Source organism: Artibeus jamaicensis, unplaced genomic scaffold (assembly GCF_021234435.1).
Source record: "Artibeus jamaicensis isolate MK-2021 breed Jamaican fruit bat unplaced genomic scaffold, CSHL_Jam_final contig_482, whole genome shotgun sequence".
NCBI lineage: Eukaryota > Metazoa > Chordata > Mammalia > Chiroptera > Phyllostomidae > Artibeus > Artibeus jamaicensis.
Genome location: NW_026521857.1, coordinates 9,109,877 through 9,132,593, shown reverse-complemented (window position 1 = coordinate 9,132,593; position 22,717 = coordinate 9,109,877). Strand labels below are relative to the sequence as shown.

General features: G+C 40.4%; 1 protein-coding gene across 1 annotated transcript in view; it reads left to right on the top strand.

The window, feature by feature from the left end:
• MBOAT1 (membrane bound O-acyltransferase domain containing 1) overlaps positions 1-17,311 on the top strand; it is a 107,821-nt gene extending 90,510 nt beyond the window's left edge. The window contains exon 13 of the mRNA XM_037153631.2: positions 14,804-17,311. Coding sequence (XP_037009526.2) covers positions 14,804-14,924 — 121 coding nt within the window. The 3' untranslated portion in view covers positions 14,925-17,311. The remainder of the gene's footprint in view (positions 1-14,803) is intronic.
• The last annotated feature ends 5,406 nt before the right edge of the window (positions 17,312-22,717 follow it).

Below are 22,717 nucleotides of genomic sequence, written 5' to 3'. Positions count from 1 at the left end.
TGAAAAATGTGTGTGACTCACTTTATGGAACTATTTACTTACTGCGGAGGTACAAACTGAACCCACAGTGTCTCCGAGGTGTGCCTGTGTGTATCGTTTACACTCCTTATCTAGATCAGCTGTTTAACAGAAGCTTTTAAAAAAATTTTTACAATTTATCTTAGAGGGGAAGGGAAGGAGAAAGGGAGAGAAATATCAATGTATGGTTGCCTCTGGTGTGTCCCCTGCTGGGAACTGGCCTGCAACCCAGGCATGTGCCCTGACTGGGAATCAAACCAGCAACCCTTTGGTTTGCAGGCCTGTGCTCAATCCACTGAGCTACACCAGCCTGGACCACCGTTTTTTTAAAACTGAAAATAATTTAGATTACTTAAAAATATTCATTGCTTAAAAATTAAAATGAGACATCCCAGTGCCAGTCACTGCTGGTCCATCTTTTATTTTAGATAATTGGAAAGTTGGATATAATTTTGTATTTAATTATTGTTTATCCTTTGTTTTTATTTTTTAATATATTTTATTGATTATGCCATTACAGTTGTCCTATTTCCCCCCTTCATTCCCCTCCTTTAGTTTATGCCAACATGTCACAAGTTCTTAAGATTCTATATTTTCCATACTATTCTTGCCCTCCCCCTTTCTATTTTCTACCTACCGTCAATGCTACTTATTCTCTGTACCTTCTCCCCCCTTCTCCTCTTCCTACTTCTCTGTTGCTAACCCTCCATGTGATCTTCAGTTCTATGGTTCTGCTCCTGATCTAGCTGTCTTCTTAGTTTGCTTTTGTTTTAGGTGTGGTTGTTAATAACTGTGAGTTTGCTGTCCTTTCACTGTTCATCTTTTTTATCTTCTTTTCCTTAGATAAGTCCCTTTAACATTTCATATAATAAGGGCTTGGTGATGATGAACTCCTTGAATTTGACCTTATCTGAGAAGCACTTCATGTGCCCTTCCATTCTAAATGAAAGTTTTGCTGGATAGAGCAATCTTGGTTGTAGGTCTTTCCACCCCTCGTACGTAACAGGCACGAACAGACCAAAACATTATGGCTTAAGAACAACTCAGAGCCAACAATTCTAAGTGACCAAGAAATAGCCAAACTTTCAGATGCACAGTTCAAAACACTGGTGATCAGAATGCTCACAGAACTGGTTGATTTTAGTCACAAATTAGAGGAACATATGAAGGCTAAATTAATTGAAATGACGGGAAATGCACAGGAACCCAATTGTGATGGAAAGGAAACTGGGACTCAAATCAAGGGAGTGGACCAGAAGGAAGAAAAAAATGACCAAACAGAAAAGAATGAAGAAACAAGAATTCAAAAAAAAAAAAACCCAGAAGCTTTTACAGTGGCAGGAATGCCGTCCAGTACATCAACCACCAGCCCGTGACCACTGAGCATTTGAAACCTGCCAAGTGGACTGCGGAACTCAAATGTTCATCTCGTCTAATTTTACTTAATTTGAATTTAAGCAGCCACATAATGTCACCAGTTATTATAGACTGTGTCCCCAGTGTTTTCAGAATCTTTTATAAGAATTACTGTATCTGGCAAAAGAAGTTAAACTGCATGGTCTTAGCAGAGGTGGGTTGGTTGCATTCCAGATCTTTTCCTGCCTTGGGCTAATTTTCATAACTGGCAATAAACCAGTTTTATGTGTATCCATTTCTTAGTATATCCTTCACTGCTTTATATTTAAATTTCAGATTTGTTTCATTGTTATGTCTGGTCACTTTTCAATCTCTAGTGACTTCAAATCTCCGCTTTAAATTCTTGTAAATGAGCCCCAACTGAACTCTTAAATATACAGTAGTCCCCCTTTATCTACGAGGGACACATTCCAAGACCCCAAGGGGATGTCTGAAACCACAGATATCACTAAACCCTATATATGCTATGTTTTTCCTCTGTATGTACCTAACTTTTCACTTAAAAGCAGCACTTTATAGCTTTTCTTAGGCATATCTGAATCATCAGAATCGCATTCTTGTGCTTTGGGCCATTAAGTATCATAAGGATGACTTGAACACAAGCACTGCAAAACTGTGGCAGTCAGTCTGACACTGAGAAGGCTGCCACGTGCAGGGAGTGTCTGCAGTGTGGAGACTTGGACAAAGGTGTGCAGCACGGCCCAGGCAGGATGGAGTGGGATGGTACTAGATTTCATCACACTGCTCAGGACAGTGTGCAATTTTAAACTCATGAATTATTTATTTCTGAAATTTTCCATTTAATGTTTTCAGACCACTATAGACCATGGGTAACTGAAGCTCTGGAACAAAGAGAGGGCGGTGGGGGGCTGCTATATTATGAAAGAACCTGTCAGCTTGGGCTGCTATGACTGAACACTATGGACTGGATGACCTAAATGAGACATTGATTTCTCACACTTGGTGAGAGCTCTCTTCTGGCTTGCAGAAGGCTGCCTTCTCACTGTGTCCTCATATGGCAGAGGAGAGACAGGCAGGGCATCACAGAGAGAGAGACAGAGGAGAAGGAGGACAAGATGTATAGAGAAACAGGGAGGAGAGCAGGAGAGAGAGGAGGAAGGACAAATAAAGAACAGAGAGACAGTGAAGAGACAAAGACCAAGATAGCCCGAGTTAAAGAGACAGAGAGAGAGGAAGAAGAAAGAGACAGAGCTTGTGAGTGCTTTGGTTTCTTTCCCTTCATGTACAGGCACTAACCTTGTCATGGGGGCCCTATTCTAATGGCCTCATCAAACCATATTAGCTCCCAGGGGCTGCTTTTCCAATTACTGTACTCTCACATTGGGAGTTAGGGCTTCAAAATGAATTTGGGGGGAAAACAAGCATTCAGTCCAGAGCAGAACCATTATGTGAAACAGTTGTGTAAAACAAATCTTCATACAACTAGATAACACTTTTAAAAATTCAGTGTGTAAGACCATACACTGAAATAAATTCAAGGTGAATAAAAGACTTAAATGTAGGCCATGACACCATTAAACTCCTAGAGGAGAACACAGGCAGAAAAATCTCAGATATTCCACGCAGCAACATTTTTACTGATATGTGCCCTAGAGCAAGGGACATAAAGGAAAGAATAAACAAATGGGATCTCATCAAAATAAAAAGCTTCTGCATGGCTAAAGAAAACAGTGTTAAGATAAAAAGAGAACCAACTGTATAGGAAAACATATTTGCCAATGATACCTTAGACAAGGGTTGAATCTCCAAAATATACAAAGAAGTTACACGACTCCACTCTAAGACGACAAGCAAACATTAAAAAATGGGCAAAGGACTTGAACAGACACTTCTCCAAGGAGGACACACAGAGGATGCAGAGACACATGAAAAGATGCTCAATATCACTAGCTATCAGAGAGATGCAAATTAAAACCACAATGAGATACCACTTTACACCGGTCAGAATGGCCATCATAAACAAAGCAATAAACAACAAATGTTGGAGAGGTTGTGGGGGAAAGGGGACCCTAGTTCACTGTTGGTAGGATTGCAGACTGGTACAACCATTATGGAAAACAGTATGGAATTTTCTCAGAAAACTAAAAATGAATATGCCTTTTGACCCAGCAATTCCACAGCTAGGAGTATATACTAAGAACCCTGAGACACCAATCCAAAAGAACCGACGCACCCCAGTGTTCATAGCAGCACAATTTACAATAGCCAAGAGTTAGAAGCATCCTAGGTGCCCATCAGTAAATGAATGGATCCAAAAATTATGGTACGTTTACACAATGCAATTCTATGCAGCAGAAAGAAAGAATGAGAAAGGCAAATACGATCTCACCTTTAATAGGAAGCTAAACAACAAAAACAAGCAAGCAAAATATAACCAAAGACACTGAAGTACAGAACAGGCTGACAGGGACCAGAGGGGAGAGGGGAGAGAATTTCAGGGGAAAAGGGGAAGGGTTCACAGGAACTGGTATAAAGGACACATGGACAAAAACTAGGGGGGGTGGAAATGGGAGGGAGGTGGGGAGCACGGGGGGGGGTGCTGGGGTGGGAGTAAAAGACAGAAAACTGTACTTGAACAGTAAATAAATCAATTAATTAAAAAAGTAAAATTCGGTATGTAAGAATGTTAGAATTTGTGTAGAAATTGTGGTAGATTACAAACTCCTTGAGTGCAGGAACGATGCTTTATTCATCTAGTATCTGGAGTACTCAGTTCAGTTCCTAGACTGGCCAATAAATGTTAGTTGAGCTCTTCCATAATAAAAAGATGAAGTAGTCTTGAAAATTTTAGAGAAATATAGAATGTCAGAATAAGTTACTAAATTTCACTAGGGGACTGAAGTTTTTTTCTCTTTATTACCAAAATATTTGGCTTTAATCTAACCTAATTGCTTCAGTGTACATTTGGTCACATATATATAATTAAGGAAAAATGCAAGAATACAGTATTTTAGGTGAGCAGACTTTGAAAGCTGGAGTTACCATATCTGTGTGGAAGGTGTGCCTGAGAGTCCCAGTTTACACCTATTGAGCCAGTGTGTGCTTATCTATGGAGCTCCTTCTCCCTCAGTGATGCCCTGATTTACACCGTACATTCGATGGCCACTTCCTGTGGGTCTTCGCCCATCCGCTGGTTACATTACTGTTACTCCTCTGAAGACTTCTGGTTAAGATGGTAAAGTAGGTAAATGCTGTGCTCATCCCCTCCCATGACCACATTAAAATGACAATTACAGAACCACCATCATTGAGAACCAATTGAAGACTAGCTGAACAGAACATAAATAAGGATATAAAAAGCCACCAGGAGAGAGGTAGGTCCCATGCCCACGGTGTGGTAGTCAGTTAGGGCATCGGAATGATAATGGTGACCTGCTGGAGTCCCAGGTGTTCCTCTTGAGGGTCCCATGCATGGACTCACTCACTCATAGACTCACTTGCTCTTCGCTCCGCTGCAAGGCAGCAACTTGAAATGCGCCAGGGACATCCAGTGGTGGAACTGAATCGACAAGCTTCAGAGTGAGGGCTGGAAGAATAGCTCTCTCCAGGGATAGAAGTGCTGGCAGGTGCCATGTTGACTTGTAGCGTTCCCCTTTTACCACCCAGCTGGCCTGGTGCAGGCGGGTACCAAATCTGAGCTCTTTATTAATGTGGCTAACACTGTTTGCCCTGCCCTGGTGATTCCCTAAGACCTTGACTCACACAGTTTGCACATCTAGCCTAAGTCTCTTCCAGTGGCTTTTCCATAGGAGTGGACTGCCTCAGTTCCTGATGTTGACTTTTCTAAAATCTCTCAAAGGTCCACAAACCCCAAAGAAGTAGGGGCTCACTTTGGTGTGCTCTTTACATTTTGTTAAGCACCCCAGGCCTGAAACCTGGTCTCAACTTCCATTGTAACTTCCATCAGATGGTCTCAAGCCCAGCATAAGCTGCAGCCAGTGTTGGCTTGGAACATAGCGTCAGCTAAGTGGCCACAAGCCTGGCACAAGAGGCAGCTGGCGTTAGCTCACATGACAGTGTTCACCAGAGGGTCCAAGCCCAGTACTAGTAGAAGTTGATCTCAGTTCAAAGCATAGCCTCTACACTAAGTGCTTCTGGCCCAGCATAAGTAGCCATCAACTGCAGGCCATTGTACCTCCTAAAAAGCAGCCCCAATGTGGGCGCAAATAGTAGCTAACTTGGCCTGCACTAGAGTTTCTCATAAAAGGCTCCAGAACCAACACACCTGGTGGCCAGCCTGAGACCGCATGAGCGCACCACCCAACCAGCTCCACAAATGACATATGTGAAGGTCAGATTCAACTGGTATCAGAGTGCCACCAAAGCGACTCCTATTCTATGCACTCAGTCCTCATGTAACAACTTGTCTGCTGTAGTCATGGCCGGCCCTCAGAGCCCACCAGTCTGAGGGTCATTCCCACTCACTGATGTGCCACAGCAATCAAAGCTCAACAATAGAAGAGCACATACAAGGGACACCCCTGGAGCACATGACTTGTATGACAACAAAGAGTGTGCCACTGGACAATAGGGGATACTTACTACCTGAGGCCACTCTGTGAAGACTGAGTGATGTAGCCAGTCTACCTAACACACAGAAACACAGAGAGCCAGCCAACATGAGGAGACAAAGAACCATGTTCCAAATGAAAGGACAGGACAAGGTACCAGAAAAAAAAATAAAATGGAGGTAAGCAATCTACAAGGTACAGAGTTAAAAAAGAGTGCTTATAAGATACTCAGTTAACTTAGGGGAGACAGGTGAACTCAGTGAGAACTTCAGCAAAGAAATAGAAAACACAGAAGACCCAGTTTGAAATGAATCCTTTAGAGAGCCTCAGTAGCAGATTAGATAAAGCAGAGGATAAAAGCAGCAATCTGGAAGCCAAGGTAGTAGAAAATAACCAATCAGAACAGCAAAAAGAAAAAAAAAGTGAGGATATTTAAGGGACCACTGGGATAACGTCAACCATAACACCACTCACATTATAGGGGTACCAGAGGAGAAGAAAGAGAGGAGGGGATTGAAAACATATTTGAAGAAATAATGACTGAAAACTTCCCTACCCTTGTGAAGGAAATAGATATATAAATCCAGGGAATGGAGAGAGTCCCATACAAAATAGGCCCATAGAGGCCCACACCAAGACGCATCATAATTAAAATGCCAAATGTTAAAGACAAAGAATCATAAAAGCAACAGAGAAAAGCAGTAAGTTATGTACAAAGGAGCTCCCAAAAGACTATGAACTGTTTTGTCAATGGAAACATTTCAGACTAGAAGGAAGTGGCAGCAAATATATAAAGTGATGAAAAGCTAAGACCTAAAACCAAAATAACTCCTTCCAGGAAGGCTATCATTTAGAATCAAAGGAGATAAAGAGTTTCCCAGGCAAGAAAAAGTTAAAGTTGTTCATCACCAATAAATCGGTTTTACAAGAAATGATAAAGGGTTTTTTTAAAGTAGAAAAGGTTAAAAATATGAATAAGGTAATACAGGAGAGAAAAAAATTCTCACTGACAGAGGCAAACAGTAAAGCAGTGGATCAACCAACTATAAAGTCATTACAACTTTAATAAGGCAAAAGGAAAATCATGTGTAATTATAATAAATTAAGGAATACACACATACACAAAAGAAGTAAAAAAATAACAAACAAATGTAGGTGGGGTGTGTAAAAACTAGTGATTTTATAATGTGTTCGAACTTAAGTGGCCATCAACTTAAAATTGATTGCTATAAATATAACTTAGCTTATAGGAACCACATGGTAACCAAAAATAAAAAAAATTTATAATAGGTACACAAGAAATAGATAAATGAATCTAAACACAGCACTAGAGAAAGTCAGACAAGAGAGCAAGAGAATGTAAAAGGTACAGGGGAGAACTACAAAAACAATCAGAAAAAGTGTCAATAACTAATACTTATCAATAATTAGTTTAAATGTAAATGAACTAAATGCTACAATAAAAATGTGTAAGGTGGCTAGATGGATTAAAAAAAGGCCCATACACTGGTGCCTGTAAAAGATCCACATTAGATCAAAAGACACACAGACTAAAGTAAAGGAATGGAAAAAGATAGTTCATGACAAAAGAAAAAGAGCTAAGGTAGCAATACATACAATAGCAATACATGTATCAGGTGAAGTAGACATCAAATTAAGGGCTGTAACAAGGGACAAAGAAGGGCAAGCATTTCATAGTGATACATGGACAAATCCAACAAGAAGCTATAACTCTTGTAAACATCTATGCTCCCCATGTAGGAGCATCTAAATTATGATGCAGATATTGATGGACATAGAGAAATCAACAGTAATACAGTCATAGTAGGGGATGTTAATGCCTCATTAACATCCGTGTATTAATAGATCAACCAGAGTATCAACAAGGAAACAGTGGCCTTAAAGGACACATTAGATCAGATGGACTTAATTGATATTTTCAGGACATTTCACCCAAAAGTAGAAGAATATACATTCTTTTAAGGGCGCATGGAACATTTTCTTGGACAGACCACATGTTAGGCTCAAAACAAGTCTCAATAAATTTAAGAAAATGAAAGTACAAACACAATGACCCCAGAGCTATCGGATATGGCCAAAGCAGCTCTAAGAGGGATTTTGTAGCAATACAGATCTACCTCAAGAACAAGAGAATATCAGATAAACAATCTAACCAGTCACCTACAGGAACTAGGAAAGCAAGAACGAACAAAGCCCAAAGTAAATAGAAGGAAGTAATAAAGATCAAGTGGAAATAAAATGGAGTGTAAATATCAAAAAAGGTCACTGAACCAAGAGCTGACCCTTTGAAAAGAAATAAAATTGCAGGACTTTAGCCAGACTCCATAGGACTTTTGCTGATGCATAATCTGCATAGAGGCAAAATCCTTAACAAAATATTAACAAACCAAATTCAATAGTACATTAAAACTCATATACTATGTTCAAGTGGGATTTGTCTCTAGGATGCAAGGGTTGGTTCAGTAATGCAAATCACTTAATATGAGACACCACATACACATAATGAAGGATAAAAATCATATGATCATATCAACAGGTGAATTAAAAAGCAAAGTGGGGATTCAAGAAACATACTGTAACATAAGAAAAACTATATATGACAAATCCACAGCTGACATCATATTCAACAGTGAAAAGATAAAGCTTTTTCTTTAAGATCAAGAATAAGACAAGGATGCCCACTTTTGCCACTTTTATTCAACATAGCACTCAAAATCCCAGTCACATTTGTCAGATGGGGAAAAAAAATGAATGAAAGGCATCCTAATTGGAAAGGAAGAAGTAAAACTGTTATTATTTGCAGATGATATGATACACCAAGGTGGGGAAATTGGGTTTATAGTTATTCATATGGAAAAGAACACAATAATTAATAATACAAGAATAAATACTCGTAACTGTAAAGCTACTTTTGTCCTACCCTATATAGAGAGACAACCCTAAAAGTCCCCTCCAAACTAGAACTGATACATGAATTTAGTAAAGGACCAAGGTACAGAATTAATATTTAAAAATTGCTTGCATTTTTATACACCAATAATGAACTATCAGAAAAATTTTAAAAACAATTCCATTTATAAGTGCATCAAAAAGCCTTAGGAAAACCATAAGACATTTAAGAAAATACAAATAAGTGGACAGATAGATATACCATGCTCATGCATAGGAAGAATTAACAATCTGAAAATGTCCATGCCATTGAAAGCAATTGACAGGTTTAATGCAATTTCTATCAAAAAAACCAATGGCATTTTTTACAGAACTAGAATAAGTACATCTAAAATTTACACAAAACCACAAAAGACCCCAAAGAGCCAAAGCAATCTTGAAAAAAAAGAACAATGTTGGAGGCAGCATGCTACCTGGTATCAAACTATACTGTAGGGCTAAGCGTACGTGTTAGCATGGTACTGGCATAAACGCTGACACACAGGTCAATGAAACAACATTAAAAGCCTAGAAATAAACCCCTGCCCGTATGGTCAATTAATCTGTGACAAAGGAGGACAGAACACACAAAGTGGTGAAGACAGTCTCTTCAATAAATGGTATTGGGGAATCCGGAGAGACCCATGCAAACGAATGAAACTGGGTTTGTTTTTTATCCTATATACTGGAATAAACTGAAAATGGATTAAAAACTAAAATGTAAGACCTGAAGCCATAAAAATCCTAGAAGAAAACATAGGCAGTAAACGCTCTGACATTGCTTAGTAATAGTTATTTTGGTGATGTCTCCTTAAAAAAAAAAACAAGTGGGATTACAGCACTAAAATTTTTTGAATAGCAAGGGGAATTAGAAAAACAAGAGACAACCTACTGAATGGGAGAAGATATTTGTGAGTGGTGCATTCAAAAGGGGGGTAATATAAAAAATACAGGGTCTGGCACATATAATGCCTCTATTATTACAAAGGTTTTTTTTTTTTTTTACAGATTTTTTAGAAGATATTTATTTTTAGAGAGAGGGGAAAGGAAGGAGAAAGAGGGAGAGAAACATCAATGTGTGGTTGCCTCTTGCACGTCCCCCAACGGGGGACCTGGCCTACAACCCAGTCATGTGCCCTGACTGGGAATGGAACCAGCAACCCTTTGGTTTGCAGGCTGGTTGCTCAATCCACTGGGCTACACCAGCCAGGGCTACAAAGTCTGTAATTACAAATTCATAAGCATGTAATTCTGTAGCATAATATCACGCTGGTGATATGGTGCACCATATGACATTTTAGGTGAAATGTTCAAAATTAAAGCTATAAATTATTACACCCACATTATTACCCTACCAACTACACTCAAAAGCAGGCATTACTTCTGCCAGACTCTATATATAAGGAAATGATACAACTGAACACCAAGAAAACTCCCTCAAACAACACAATTGAAAAAAAAATGGGTAAAGGGCCTGCAGAGACATTTCTCCAAAGGACATACAGAAGGTCCATAGACATGAAAAGATGCTCAATATCACTGATCAGAGAAATGCAAATCAAAACCACAATGAGATACCAGTTCATACCTGTCAGAATGGCTATTGTCAATAAATGAACAAACAACGAGTTTTGCTGAGAATATGGAGAAAAAGAAATCCTAACATGTTGGTGGGAATGTAGATTGGTGCAGCCCTATGGAAAACAGTATGGAGGTTTTTTTCAAAAATCACCTCCATATGACCCAGCAATTCCATTTTGAGGTATTTGTCTGAAGAAATTGAAAACAGTAGTTTGAAGAGATTTATGCACTCCTATGTTCATTTCAGTGCTATTTATAATAGTCAAGCTATGGAAGCAACCTAAGAGTCTATTGGTAGAAGAATGGTAAAGCAGTGTGATATATATGTGTGTGTGTGTATATATATATATATATATATATACACACACACACACACACACAATGGAATATTACCCATAAAAAAACAGTGAAATCTTGCCATTTGTGACAACATGGATGGACTTAGAGGGTATTTTGCTAAGTGAAAGAAGTCATACAGAGAAAGACAAATACCATATTTCACTTATATGTGTGATCTAAAAAAATAAACAAAACAGAAACAAACTCATCGATTCAGAGAATTGGTGATTGCCAGATTAGAGCAGGTATTGAGGGAATGGGTGAAAACATGAAAGGATTAAGAAGTACAAATTGTCTGTTATAAACACAGTCATGGGGATGAAAAGTGCAGCATAGGGAATGTAATTGATAATATTGTAATAACTATGTGTAGTGTCTGAATGGTGCTAGATTTTTGAATTGATCACTTTGTACGTTATATAAATGTCTGATCACTGTTTTACACCTGAAACTAATATGCACGTCTGCTGTAGTTGAAAAGTAAAAAAAAAAAAAAAAAAAGAAAGAAAGAAAGAAAAAAATATGGCCTGCAGAGAAATGGGAAGCCAGCTTTGAGAGGTGGCATGGAATGCCCAGTGAAGCATAGTTTTAATGTCAGCTGTCTTGTCAGCTGACAAGTGTCAGCTGTCTTGTCTATATGGATAAGTATGTAACCTGTGAGTAGATTTTTCTCATGGGAGGTGATACAAGGTGACTCATTAACCATTGTCCTCGGGCAGTTTTGACAGCATCATTTATTTGAGCTGCTCCTCTTCATTATCTCTTGGTATGCATGGGAGTGTTCAGATAAATTTAAGATACAATATTTGAAGAACCCAGATGTTATGAGGATAAAACTTTCAGTGTTTTAAGAACAAAATATTGATCTTTTTATACCGTACTCAAATATCGAAAGCTATGTCACTGTGGACCAGCAGTGTGTCTGAAGAAAAGAAAGAGCACCCACATGGAACTCACCTGAGCCGGGGGTATGAATCTGAGTTGTTGACTTGTGTCAGATCTGAGTTGTTGACTTGTGTCAGAACTGGGAGCTTAGTGGGTTCTGGGAAAGACTATGGTTAAGTTTGCGTCCATTCAGGACCCACCACCGTGACCTGTGTGTACAGTTCAGGGAAACGTCTGTGCGTGGCGATGTGAGCCCAGGGAGCCACAACATGGAGCAGGAGCCCGTGGGCACCTGTGACCTGTGCTGGGGGGCTGGGTCCGCACTGGCGTCAGTGCAGGGTAAACAGGCACCCGGGCCTCTTTTCCAGCAGGGACGTCAAGGGCAGTCAGAAGCCACATCTAGCTTTTGGGAGAAAAAGTGATTCTCTTTCAACCGAATCTGTTTCTGGGATTAACAGTCTCTATGGGAAACTAGTAGAAGCTGCTTGGATGCCTACATTCAGGAACCCTTCTCAGTCTTCCAAGTACATCAGCTTAACTTCTGATTCCATCGTCACATCCTTTTCTCAGGAGGACTTGTCCTGTATTTTTTTTTGTTAAGTATTTTATTGTTTATGCTATTACAGTTTTCCCAATATTTCCCCCTTTGCCCTCCTCTACATAGCCCACCCCCCATCTCATCATCAACCCCCACACCATTGTCTATGTCCATGGTTCATAAACGTTTTTTGGCCAATCCCTTCACCTTCTTTCAACTAGTCCCCACCTCTTACAGCTGAGGTGGGGACTAGTTGAAGTCTCCTCTCCCCCCTCTTACAGCTGTCAGTCTGTTTCATGTTTCTATGCCTCTAGCTCTATTTTGCTCATTAGTTTATTTTGTTCATTACATTCCACTTGAGATCATTTGGTACTTGTTTTTCACCAACTGACTTATTTCACTTAGCGTAATAGTCTCCAGTTCCATTCAGACTGTCACAAAAGGTAAGAATTCCTTCTTTTTTTACTGCTGCATAGTAAGTTGTGATACCATAAAAATTTTAGAGGATAACATAGGCAGTAAAATTTCAGATATCTCATGTAGCAATATTTTTGCCAATAAATCTAGGGCAAGGAAATTAAAGGAAAAATAAACAAATGTAACTACATCACACTAAAAAGCTTCTGCACAGCTACAGAAACCATCATCAAAATGAAAAGGGAACTGACTGTGTGGGAGAACATATTTGACAATGATGCATTGGACAAGGGTGTAATTTCCAAAATATATAAAGAACTTATACAACTCAATACTAGGAAGACAATCTTATTTTAAAGAGTGGCCAAAGGACCTGAATAAGCACTTCAAGGAGGACATACAGAGGGCCCAGAGACACATAAAAAGATGCTCATCAACACTAGCTATCAGAGAGATCCAAATTAAAACCACAATGAGATATCACCTCACACCAGCCAAAACAGCTGTCATCAGTAAATGAAAAACAACAAGTGCTGGTGAAGATGTGGAGAAAAGGGAACCCTAGTGCACTGTTGATGGGAATGCAGACAGGTGCAGCCACTGTGGAAAACAGTGTGGAGTTTCCTTAAAAAACTAAAAATGGAACTGGCTTTGATCCAGTGATTCCACTGCTGAAATATATCCTAAGAATCCCAAGTCACCAATTGAAAAGAATCTATGCACCACTGTGTTCATTGCAGCACTATTGATAATGGCCAAGATTTGGAAACAGCCCAAGTGCCTGTCAGTAAATGAGTGGATTAAAAAAAACAAAAAACTGTGGTACATTTACACAGTGGAATTGTCCCATATGCTTCTCGTAAGGGGATTATACCAGGCCCACCTAATAATCCACAGTGATCTTTCCTTTTTAAGATCCTATACTTGTTGCATCTGCAAAGTCCCTTATGTCATAAAAGGACATATATCCACATGTTCTGAGGATTAGTGTGTGAATATCATTAAAGGGGCATTATCCAACCTACCACAATATCTGTATAGTGGCCAATAGAATATAAGAGAATAACAACAATAAAAGTTTGTTGAACATCAAAAAAAAAATACTGTTAGTCCTGTACTTGTTTTCCATTCCTAAGGGATGGGACGGTGGCTTTGCCTTTTTGTCCATCCTAGTTTAATGCTTTGATACATTCTAAACAGTAAAACTTCATTGAAAGAAGGAAAGGTGAAGATATGTTTGCTTCTGTTAGAGATCTTGGCTATTTTGTAGACATTTTCAGGGAGGCCTTTCTCATGCCAAAAGGTGGGGAAATTTAGGGGGGATCTGTGAGTTATCTGATTCTAATCCTAACCTTGTGATCACAGAAGCTGAGGAATGATACATAAATCGACTGTGGGATTTTCCTCCCCTTTTAACATTATTTTCCTTTGGTCTTCAAAAAGCATTAGAGAAAGTATAAGTTGAACCTTTTTCCAAGTGGATATGGGACAGTTACACAGATGCAACCTGCTTCTAATTTCTTGCATTTATTGATATGTCCAGTATTTATTGAGTGTCTACATTGTACCCACTGTGCTGAATACCACATTTAACATAAAAAGTCCACGACCTTAAAGTAAAACTTGTTTCTTATTAGTTTGGATGAAAGTTATTTTTAGAGCTAAGGAGTAAGTTCTCAAAATTTGTATTCTCTTGGCCCCTAATACACCCAAGAACGCTTGAGTAGATAGAGCACATCGGTGAGAGTGTCGGTTGCATTTGTGTGTGGGGAACACAGTGCAGTGTTTAAATTTGGTCCTGTGCTTCCTTGTACATTGACTATTGGGGGTTCTGGCCTTTGTGGGGTTCGTTCTCTTGGTCTTGTTCCATTGACAGGACATCATACTGCATGTCTATCTGCAGAATGGCTGCTGGGTTTGCTGTGCCTGGTTTTGTGGTTTCGGTCCCACTCCCCCACCAAAGGCAGTGTCTGTAGAGTGGACCAGGGCAAGCCTGAGTTCAAACACGCCCACTTCTCTGGAAGCAGAGCCTTCCATCTCCAGCTATAGATGATGCAGTTGTGTTCATGTGGCGTTTCCCGTTGGTGTCCTTGTTTGAAATATAACTTTTGTGTGTTTTTACTCCTAGGTCCATGTACTTTTATTTACACATCGTAAGTCTCCTGATAATACTATTTTTGCCAATGAGACCACAATCTTCTGTTCAACGGCAGCCTCAGAACTCTGTTAATAAGAAAAAAACAGATTGATATCTCCGAGAAAAGCTGGATACGGAAAACTGCAAAACTTTGGAAAGAGGAGATGAAAAGGCTCAAGTGTTCTTCAGTGACTTAGAGGCCATGTTTACATGCATTTTTAAAAATAAAAGTGCAGGGAGTATTTTTGTAAAGCCCTTTTGTACCAGTAAATCAGCCATGTCCAGTTGATCTGTTTTAGTGTTTTCTAGGACATTTGAGTGGTATGGAGGTGTGTGGGGAACCTGCCAGAGTTGCAGGAACAGCGCATCTGGGCTGCTGGGTCTCTGCTTCCCCAACAGGGATTCCAGCCACTGAAATGTGGATGCTGCGACCCAGACATCTGCTCTAGAAGTTAGAAGGTGGTTGCTGAGGAGACTTGTCATAGGTTTCTTAAACTAGAACATACCCACACATGGTTGTTCCTCGGGAAGCCCCAGATCCTTTGACCTGTGACATTACTATTTCAAACACAGTGACCCCATCAGAAGACCAGGAGGAGCAGGGACTGGGGGGGTATTTTTCAGGGTACTGAACGCTGCGAGCCAGGAGGACTAGCCGTGAACACTTGAATGAACTGAAAGCCAGCCATGCCCTACGGTAGGCTGCCCTTTTTCCAGAATGCATCTCTTCCCTTTTTTCTTCTGAACTGAGCCAAGATTGTAAATCAGAAAGTCTCCTGTGCTCGTACACCGGGAGTCTGAGCGGGGCTGCTGTTTTCCAGATGTTTTTCCATTTCACATGCGCCATCTGCTTGCCCAGGACAGGCCTGAGAAAACACCCTAGAGGTCGCACCATCAGAGGCAGAAGAATGTCTTCTAAAGAAACAATTTTAAAGTAATTTAAAGTTATATAGAAGTTGACAAGAAATTATGCTCTTTTCTTCCCTTTTATAGCGATGTTAATATTCATGGCTATGATGGGCTGACTTATTTTTCCAGTCTCAGAGCTGATTAATTCTGACTTTGTATTAGTTGAACTATCATATTGAAAGGCAAAAACTGAAAGACAGTTTTCTAGCTTTGTTATGAACATGCTGTGGCTCCTATTGGTTAATACTCTATGTGGGGAGAGGAAACATGGTATTAAATGTTCTGGAAAATAATGAGAATGATAATAATAAATTATATGCTACAGTGGTGTGCCCTCAGTCACATACCTTGGGAGAAGCAAATTTGTTCAAATCAGATGTTTGAAAGTGAGTTTCTTACTGAATAAAAACTGTTTCTATATAAAAGAAATATTTCTGAATAGAAGAATTGCTTTTTGTTTATATCAGTAGAGACTGGATAGTCTGAAGTATGTGCTTGTTTTAACAAATGTGCACAGACTTAAGGTTTTACTTGTTGAAAGCCTGAGCAGTATAGCATGTTCAATTTGTCCTCTACGTCAGGCACTTGGATGGTTTTGTTTTTGGTGTGCTTTCCGACCTTCATTCCCAGCCTCCCAGATCATGCACTCCTGTTTTACAGGGACGTGTTTTCTGGCTGCATCCCTGGTTAGACTTAGAGGTAGAGCTGAAATCCAAAATCCATGGCTACCCTGAGAAAGCCATAGGCTGTGCTAAGTGTCCAGCTGATGCTTCTCTTAGGTCAGTGAAATGTGAAACAATGTGTTTATCTCTAACCTGAACTCTAATTCTTATGTGAAATAGTGACAATTGGCCCAAAGTAGCCCAAAGTAGCACATTTGGGCCAGAGTATAAGGCTTACCCCAATTTTACCAGGAATTCTTCGGGCAACCCTGTTTTGCTGTCCCAGGAGGAATATTAGATAGTAGGTATAGAGGGGGGGCATGCAGGTGCCCAAAGTGTGTCAGGGTCTGTCTCCAACAGGAATATTTTGAGGCATAAGATCAGAAATACATATCTTGTACACCAGCAAAAATAGTAGATATGCCCATTGGCATAAAGTGTATGGCATTATCCATATCACAACACAGTGTTTGGACTTGCAGTATGGTTTAATGACCAGGTTTCACTGTATGGAACCAGCTTCAATCCTGGGAGAAGAACTTTGGTAGAGAGAGTAGAGGTGACCACTAGAGGGACCAGTCATCTTGTTTTGCCAGGGACTCTGCTGAACCCTCAGACCCGGGAAGACTGGGGACCTTTGGTCCCCCTAGTGACCACCCACAATCAGATAATCTGTATGGAATGGAGTCGAAGACACGTCTCTGGAATCTGGGCTTATCGATGTCAGACGTAGTGCTGGGCCTAAGCACATGGGCATGTTTTTCTTATCGTGAGGCTTTACTCAATACTGACGGGAGCACCTTTCCCTCCTGAGGACATTTACCCACAGAAGTACCCAAGTTTAGATGGAAGGTTAGGACTGTTTCTAAGCATGAGATCTAAGTTGTACTAAATGTAATATTCATTTAATAAATATATATTTATTAAATCGATGAGATGTTGGTTTAAAGGAAATACAGTTTATGGTTTTTGTGTTTGAAAAAGCCAAATTTAAAATATTCTATTTTAGTGTTTTTTATTTTTTTACTGGTTAAGGTAACCATAAGGAACAGAAACATTATTTGGTAGATGCAAAAAGCAATACATAATTTAGTCTGAGGTTTTGACTGGGAGGTAGAATGAGAGTGGGTGGGTGGTCTCCAGAACTAGGGTGCAGGCTCTGGGTGGTCAGCAATGGCCCTACTGGGCAGCAGCCCTTCTCCACCCCAGGTGCACATTAGGACCACAAAGGAAAAATTTTTATTGACTCATGCCAGCCTTTTGAAGGATCACATCTTATTTCTCTTCTTGTCTGTAGCTCTTGGCACAGTGCCTGGCATGTAATGAAGATTTAGGAAGTATTTGTTGAATGAATGAGGGATGAAATGAATTAGTTTAATGCATCATTGTACTTGACAGTTGTGATGGAGTCATTTTTGCCCTGGGAATCTTCTGCTTTTCAGAATTAGATTTTGAAAGAAAGGCTTGTGTTTTGAAAGCACATTATGTGAAATAACCACTCAGGCAGTCAGTTCACGTGCTCTGAACTGCACTGGTCTGTCCAACCATTAAGTAACACTTCACTTATCTGTCCGATGTTGTCATGTCTGTGGGTAGGCCTGGCACTCTGTTACACAGTGCAGGTAAAAGATAACAAAGACACATTCTGTGCCATCGAAGTGCTCAGTGTCATCACTAAGATGATCCAGACTGTGCTGTAGGAATGCCCAGGAGTACCCTGGCATCAGAATTACACAGTAATTGGGTGGCATATCCTCATTTTCCTGTAAGTTTGAAAATCTCTCATTTCACGGTGTCAGCAGGTTACTCAGGAGAGCATCATCATAGCTCTCCAGCCTCCTGTCCAGGACTCATGTCCAATAGTTTTAGAGCTAAGCCTACCCTTGTCCTGAAATTGGATGCTGACTTTGCAACATATCAGTACCAGTTAATGCCCAAAGGTGCAAGCTGTGTTTTCATGGGTGGCCTATAGAGGTAGTCAGGGAGCTAGTTCTCCCTCCAGAAGGATCTGTAGTGAAGGTTCCAAGCTCAGTGAATGACTTCGTGAGGCGCATAGGTATTTTTAGGAGAAGGCCCAGCCCACGCAAACTTTGTCTATCTTCCTAAACTTATGGAAGGGTACCTACCAGATACTAAGGCAAAGAAAACTAGCCGTCATTGACAGTGCTTTCATGTCTAACCAAATACAGTCAGTGAACTTGGTACTACTATCCATTTTCATGCAAATGTGGAAGCCAGGGCTCAGAGGCTTTAACTTTCCCAAGGTCACCAGCTAGCCAGTGGTGGAACTGGGGTTTGAATCTTGGTCTGGCAAACTCCGAAATCCATCTCATTGCCTTTTGTTTTCAGGGAGACAAGGAGTTTTACTCCCTTTGTCCCACACACAGACTGGCTGGCCCCGTCACTTGGGGAGCCTGTTGAAGATGCATGGAGTGGGGAGAGAGATCTGCTATTGAAAATGCTGACGGCTACTATGTCCGTCCCATAAGGGCAGCAGAAGTCCTGTCAATAGAGGGCATTGGTAACCTTGTTCTTACTCTACCCAATGAGGAGGGAAAACATGGGATGGGAGCTAAGCTAAATTTTTGAATCTGTTCAGAGGGAGGTATTTAGAAGCTGTTGTCAGTGCTTGCACTCCTAGAAGACCTTTTGTATAACATGATGTACAGGAGCACACTTTGACATATGCAAAGGTCAGGCTAGACTGTAAGTACTTGTTTGTGTCAGGGGGCCAAATTGATTTGCTAGGGAAATGAGTGGAACCTTTGGGGAACTGGGCATACCTACTCAGGAGACAGCAGAAATTGATGGCCTGAGGAGAAGGTTAATTCCCAGAAAGTGGACTGGTCAGAATGATTTCTAAGAATAGAAAGATGTAGAGTGCTGTAGGGAGACTTTTGGTCAAGAAGGGAGAGTAGGTAAGCTGTGCTTGCCCCTCACATGATCATGTCACAGTTACACTAAGTTATAGAAAAACCATCATTGAGAACCACTTGAAGACTAGCAGAAGTCCTATAATTAAGGATATCAAGAAGACATGAAGGAAACTGATAGGAGTGGCGAGATGCACAAGAGGCTGGCCCCACACCCACAGTGTGGTAATTAAGAATCTGAAGGACTATTTCACCTGTGGAGGACTCCCCAAAGAGTGATGGGTACCAGCTATACACTAGGGTCCCCAGCCTGGCGCACTAGGACTGGGAAAAGTCCCTGAAACATTTGGCTGTGGAAACCCATGAGGATAGCAATTGAGTGAGATGGAGGGCTACTAGAGTCCTGGGTATTTGTCTTGAGGGGCCCTCACATGGATTTGCATGCTCAGAGCTCACTCACTCTGGGTGCCGGTGCAGGGGCAGCAGCTCGAAAAGTGACAGGAACATAAAGGGAGGAACTGAATTGTCTAGCTTCAGGGTGAGGACTGGAGCTGGCGGAGCAGCTGCCTCCAGACAGAGATGTCAGGAGGCATGTTTCTTTGTTGATCTCTCCCCCTACTCAGTCTTACAGAAGAAGGAGGGCACCAAACCTGTGATTTCTATTAACCCAGCTAGTAGTTCACCTTGACCTGGTGAACTACTGCAGCATCCAACTCATTCACTGACCCAAGCCACTTCCAATGGCTTTTGCACACAGCCTGCCTGGGCTTCCTCTGTGGACTCCCCTAAAACCTCTCAAAGTCCCACACACCCCAAACAAGCAGTGGCTGGCCTCATTGTGGCCTATGCCTTTTACTAAGTGGCCCTAAGCCAGCTCAGGCAGTGACTGGTCTTAATTTGCATTGTAAATTCCATCACATAGGCCCACACCTATCATAAGCTATGGCCAGTGTTGGCTTAGAACATAGCTTCAACTGAGTGGCCACAAGCCTGGCACAAGTGGCACTTGTCTCAGCTCACGTTGTGGTGCCCACCAAGGGTCCCAAGTACAGCACTACTAGTGGCAGCTGGACTTGATTCTCAGCATAGCCTCTCCCAAGTGCCTCTAAGTCCAGCACAAGTGGCAGCCAACTGTAAATCACTTTGTAGCTCCAACCAGGCCACCCCAAGTGGAGCAAAAATGGTGGCCAACTTTCCTTTGCACTAGAGCCCCTTTAAAGAGTCTCCAGAATCAACACATCAGGTGGCCTGCTTCAGACCACACTAGAGAACCACCCAATAAGCACTACAAATGACACACAGGAAGGGTGGACTCCACTGGCACTAAAGCCCCACTAAAGTGACTCCTACTCTGTGGGGTCAAGCCCCACAAACAGCTTATCCACTAGGCCAGCCTTCAGCCAGTCAGTCTAAGGGCCAGTCCCACCACTGATGTGCCAACAGACATCAAGGCTTTGCTACAAAGAAGTCACATACAACCGACACAAGGGATACTGCTGCAGCACCTGGCTTAGGTGACCAGGGACATAGCTCCACTTGGTCTCATAGGATACCTGCTACGTAAGGTCACTCAGCCAAGACTGGCAGATGTAGCTCAGGTACCTAACACAGAGAAACAATTACAGGGAGTGAGCCACAATGAGGAAACAAATTCACCTTTCTCAAATAAAAGAATGAAAAACTCCAGAAAAAAGCAAGCAATTATATATAGAGTTCAAAACAGTGGTTATAAGAATAGTTAATACACTTTGTTAGAACTTCAACAATGCAATAGAAAACATAAAAAATAAAACATTTTTAAAAATCCAGTCAGAATTGAAGACTACAACAGCTGAAATAAAGAATACATTTGAAGGAAGCAGATTAGATGGAGCAGAGAGTTGAATCAGGAATCTGGAAAACAAGGGAGCAGGAAACACCCAACTGAGATAGCAAAAAGAAAAAAAATTAAAAAATGAAGAGTTAAAGGGGCCTCTGAGACATCAAACATACCAACATCTACATCACAGGGGTACCAGAAGGAGGAGAGAGAGAGAGAACAAGGACTGAAAACCTATATGAAGAAATAAAGAAAACATTCCTAACTTGGTGAAGGAAATAGACATACAAGTTCAGGAATTGTGGAGACCCAAACAAGATGAAGGCATAGAAGCCCACTCCAAGAAACATCAGTGGTGGGTTTATTGAGACTCTATACAAATAGAGTCTCAATAAATTATACAAAAGATCAGTGAATCCAAAAGCTGGTTTATTAAAAGGATAATCAAAATCGATAAACCTTTAACCTAACTTGTCAAGGAAAAAAAAAAAAGAAGGCCCAAATAAATCAGAAATGAAAGAGTAGTAACACCACCAAGAACTACAAAAAAATTGTAAGAAAATATTATGAACTATCTGCCAACAAATTGGACAATCTAGATAAAATGGTACATTACTAGAAATATACAATTTTCCAAAACTAAATAAGGAAGAGTCAGAGAATCTGAATAGACAGATTAGATCTAGCATAGTTAAAACAGTAATCAAAACACTCCCCAAAACAAAAGCCCTGGAATGAATGGCTTCACAGGTAAATTTTACCAAATATTCTGGGAAGAAATAACACCTCTCCTTCTCAAACTATTCCAAAATATTCAAGAGGAGGGATGACTCCCAAGCTCAATTTTACACGGTCAGCATTATCTTTATTCCAAAACCAAATAAAGACGCTACAAATAAAATTATAGGCCAATATCCCTGATGAACATAGATGCTAAAATCCTCAACAAAATATTAGCAAACTGAATACAGCAATACATCAGAAAGATTATACACCATGATCAAGATGGATTTATTCTGGGGATGTAAGTTTGGTACAATATTCACAAATCAGTAAATGTGATACACCACATAAAAATGAATGATAAAAACCACGTGATTATATCAATAGGTACCAAAAAAAGCATTTGATAAAATGTAGCACCCATTTATGATAAAAACTCCAGGCACAGTGAAATAGAGGGACAATACCTAAAGGACATATATGACAAGTCCACCACCAGCATCATACTGAATGGGTAAAAACCACAAGTGTTCCACTTAATTGGGAACAAGGTGCTAATGTCCATGTTCATCTTTTATTCAGTATAGTAGTGAATGTGCTAGACCCAGCATTCAGACAAGAAGAGGAAATCAAAGCATCCAAATTGGAAAGGAAGAAGTAAAACTGTCCTTATTTGGAGATGACACAATACTGTACAGAGAGAACCCTAAAGATTCCAGCACAGAGGCAGGACACAAAATTAATATCCAACAATCAGTTGCATTTTTATATACCGATAATGAACTATCAGAAAGGGAAACTGAGAAAGCCATCCCATTTACAGTTGAGTCAAAAGACAATAAATAAAATACCTAGGAATATGGTTAACCAAGGTAGTAAAATACCAGTACTTGGAAGATTACAAGACATTGAAAGTAAT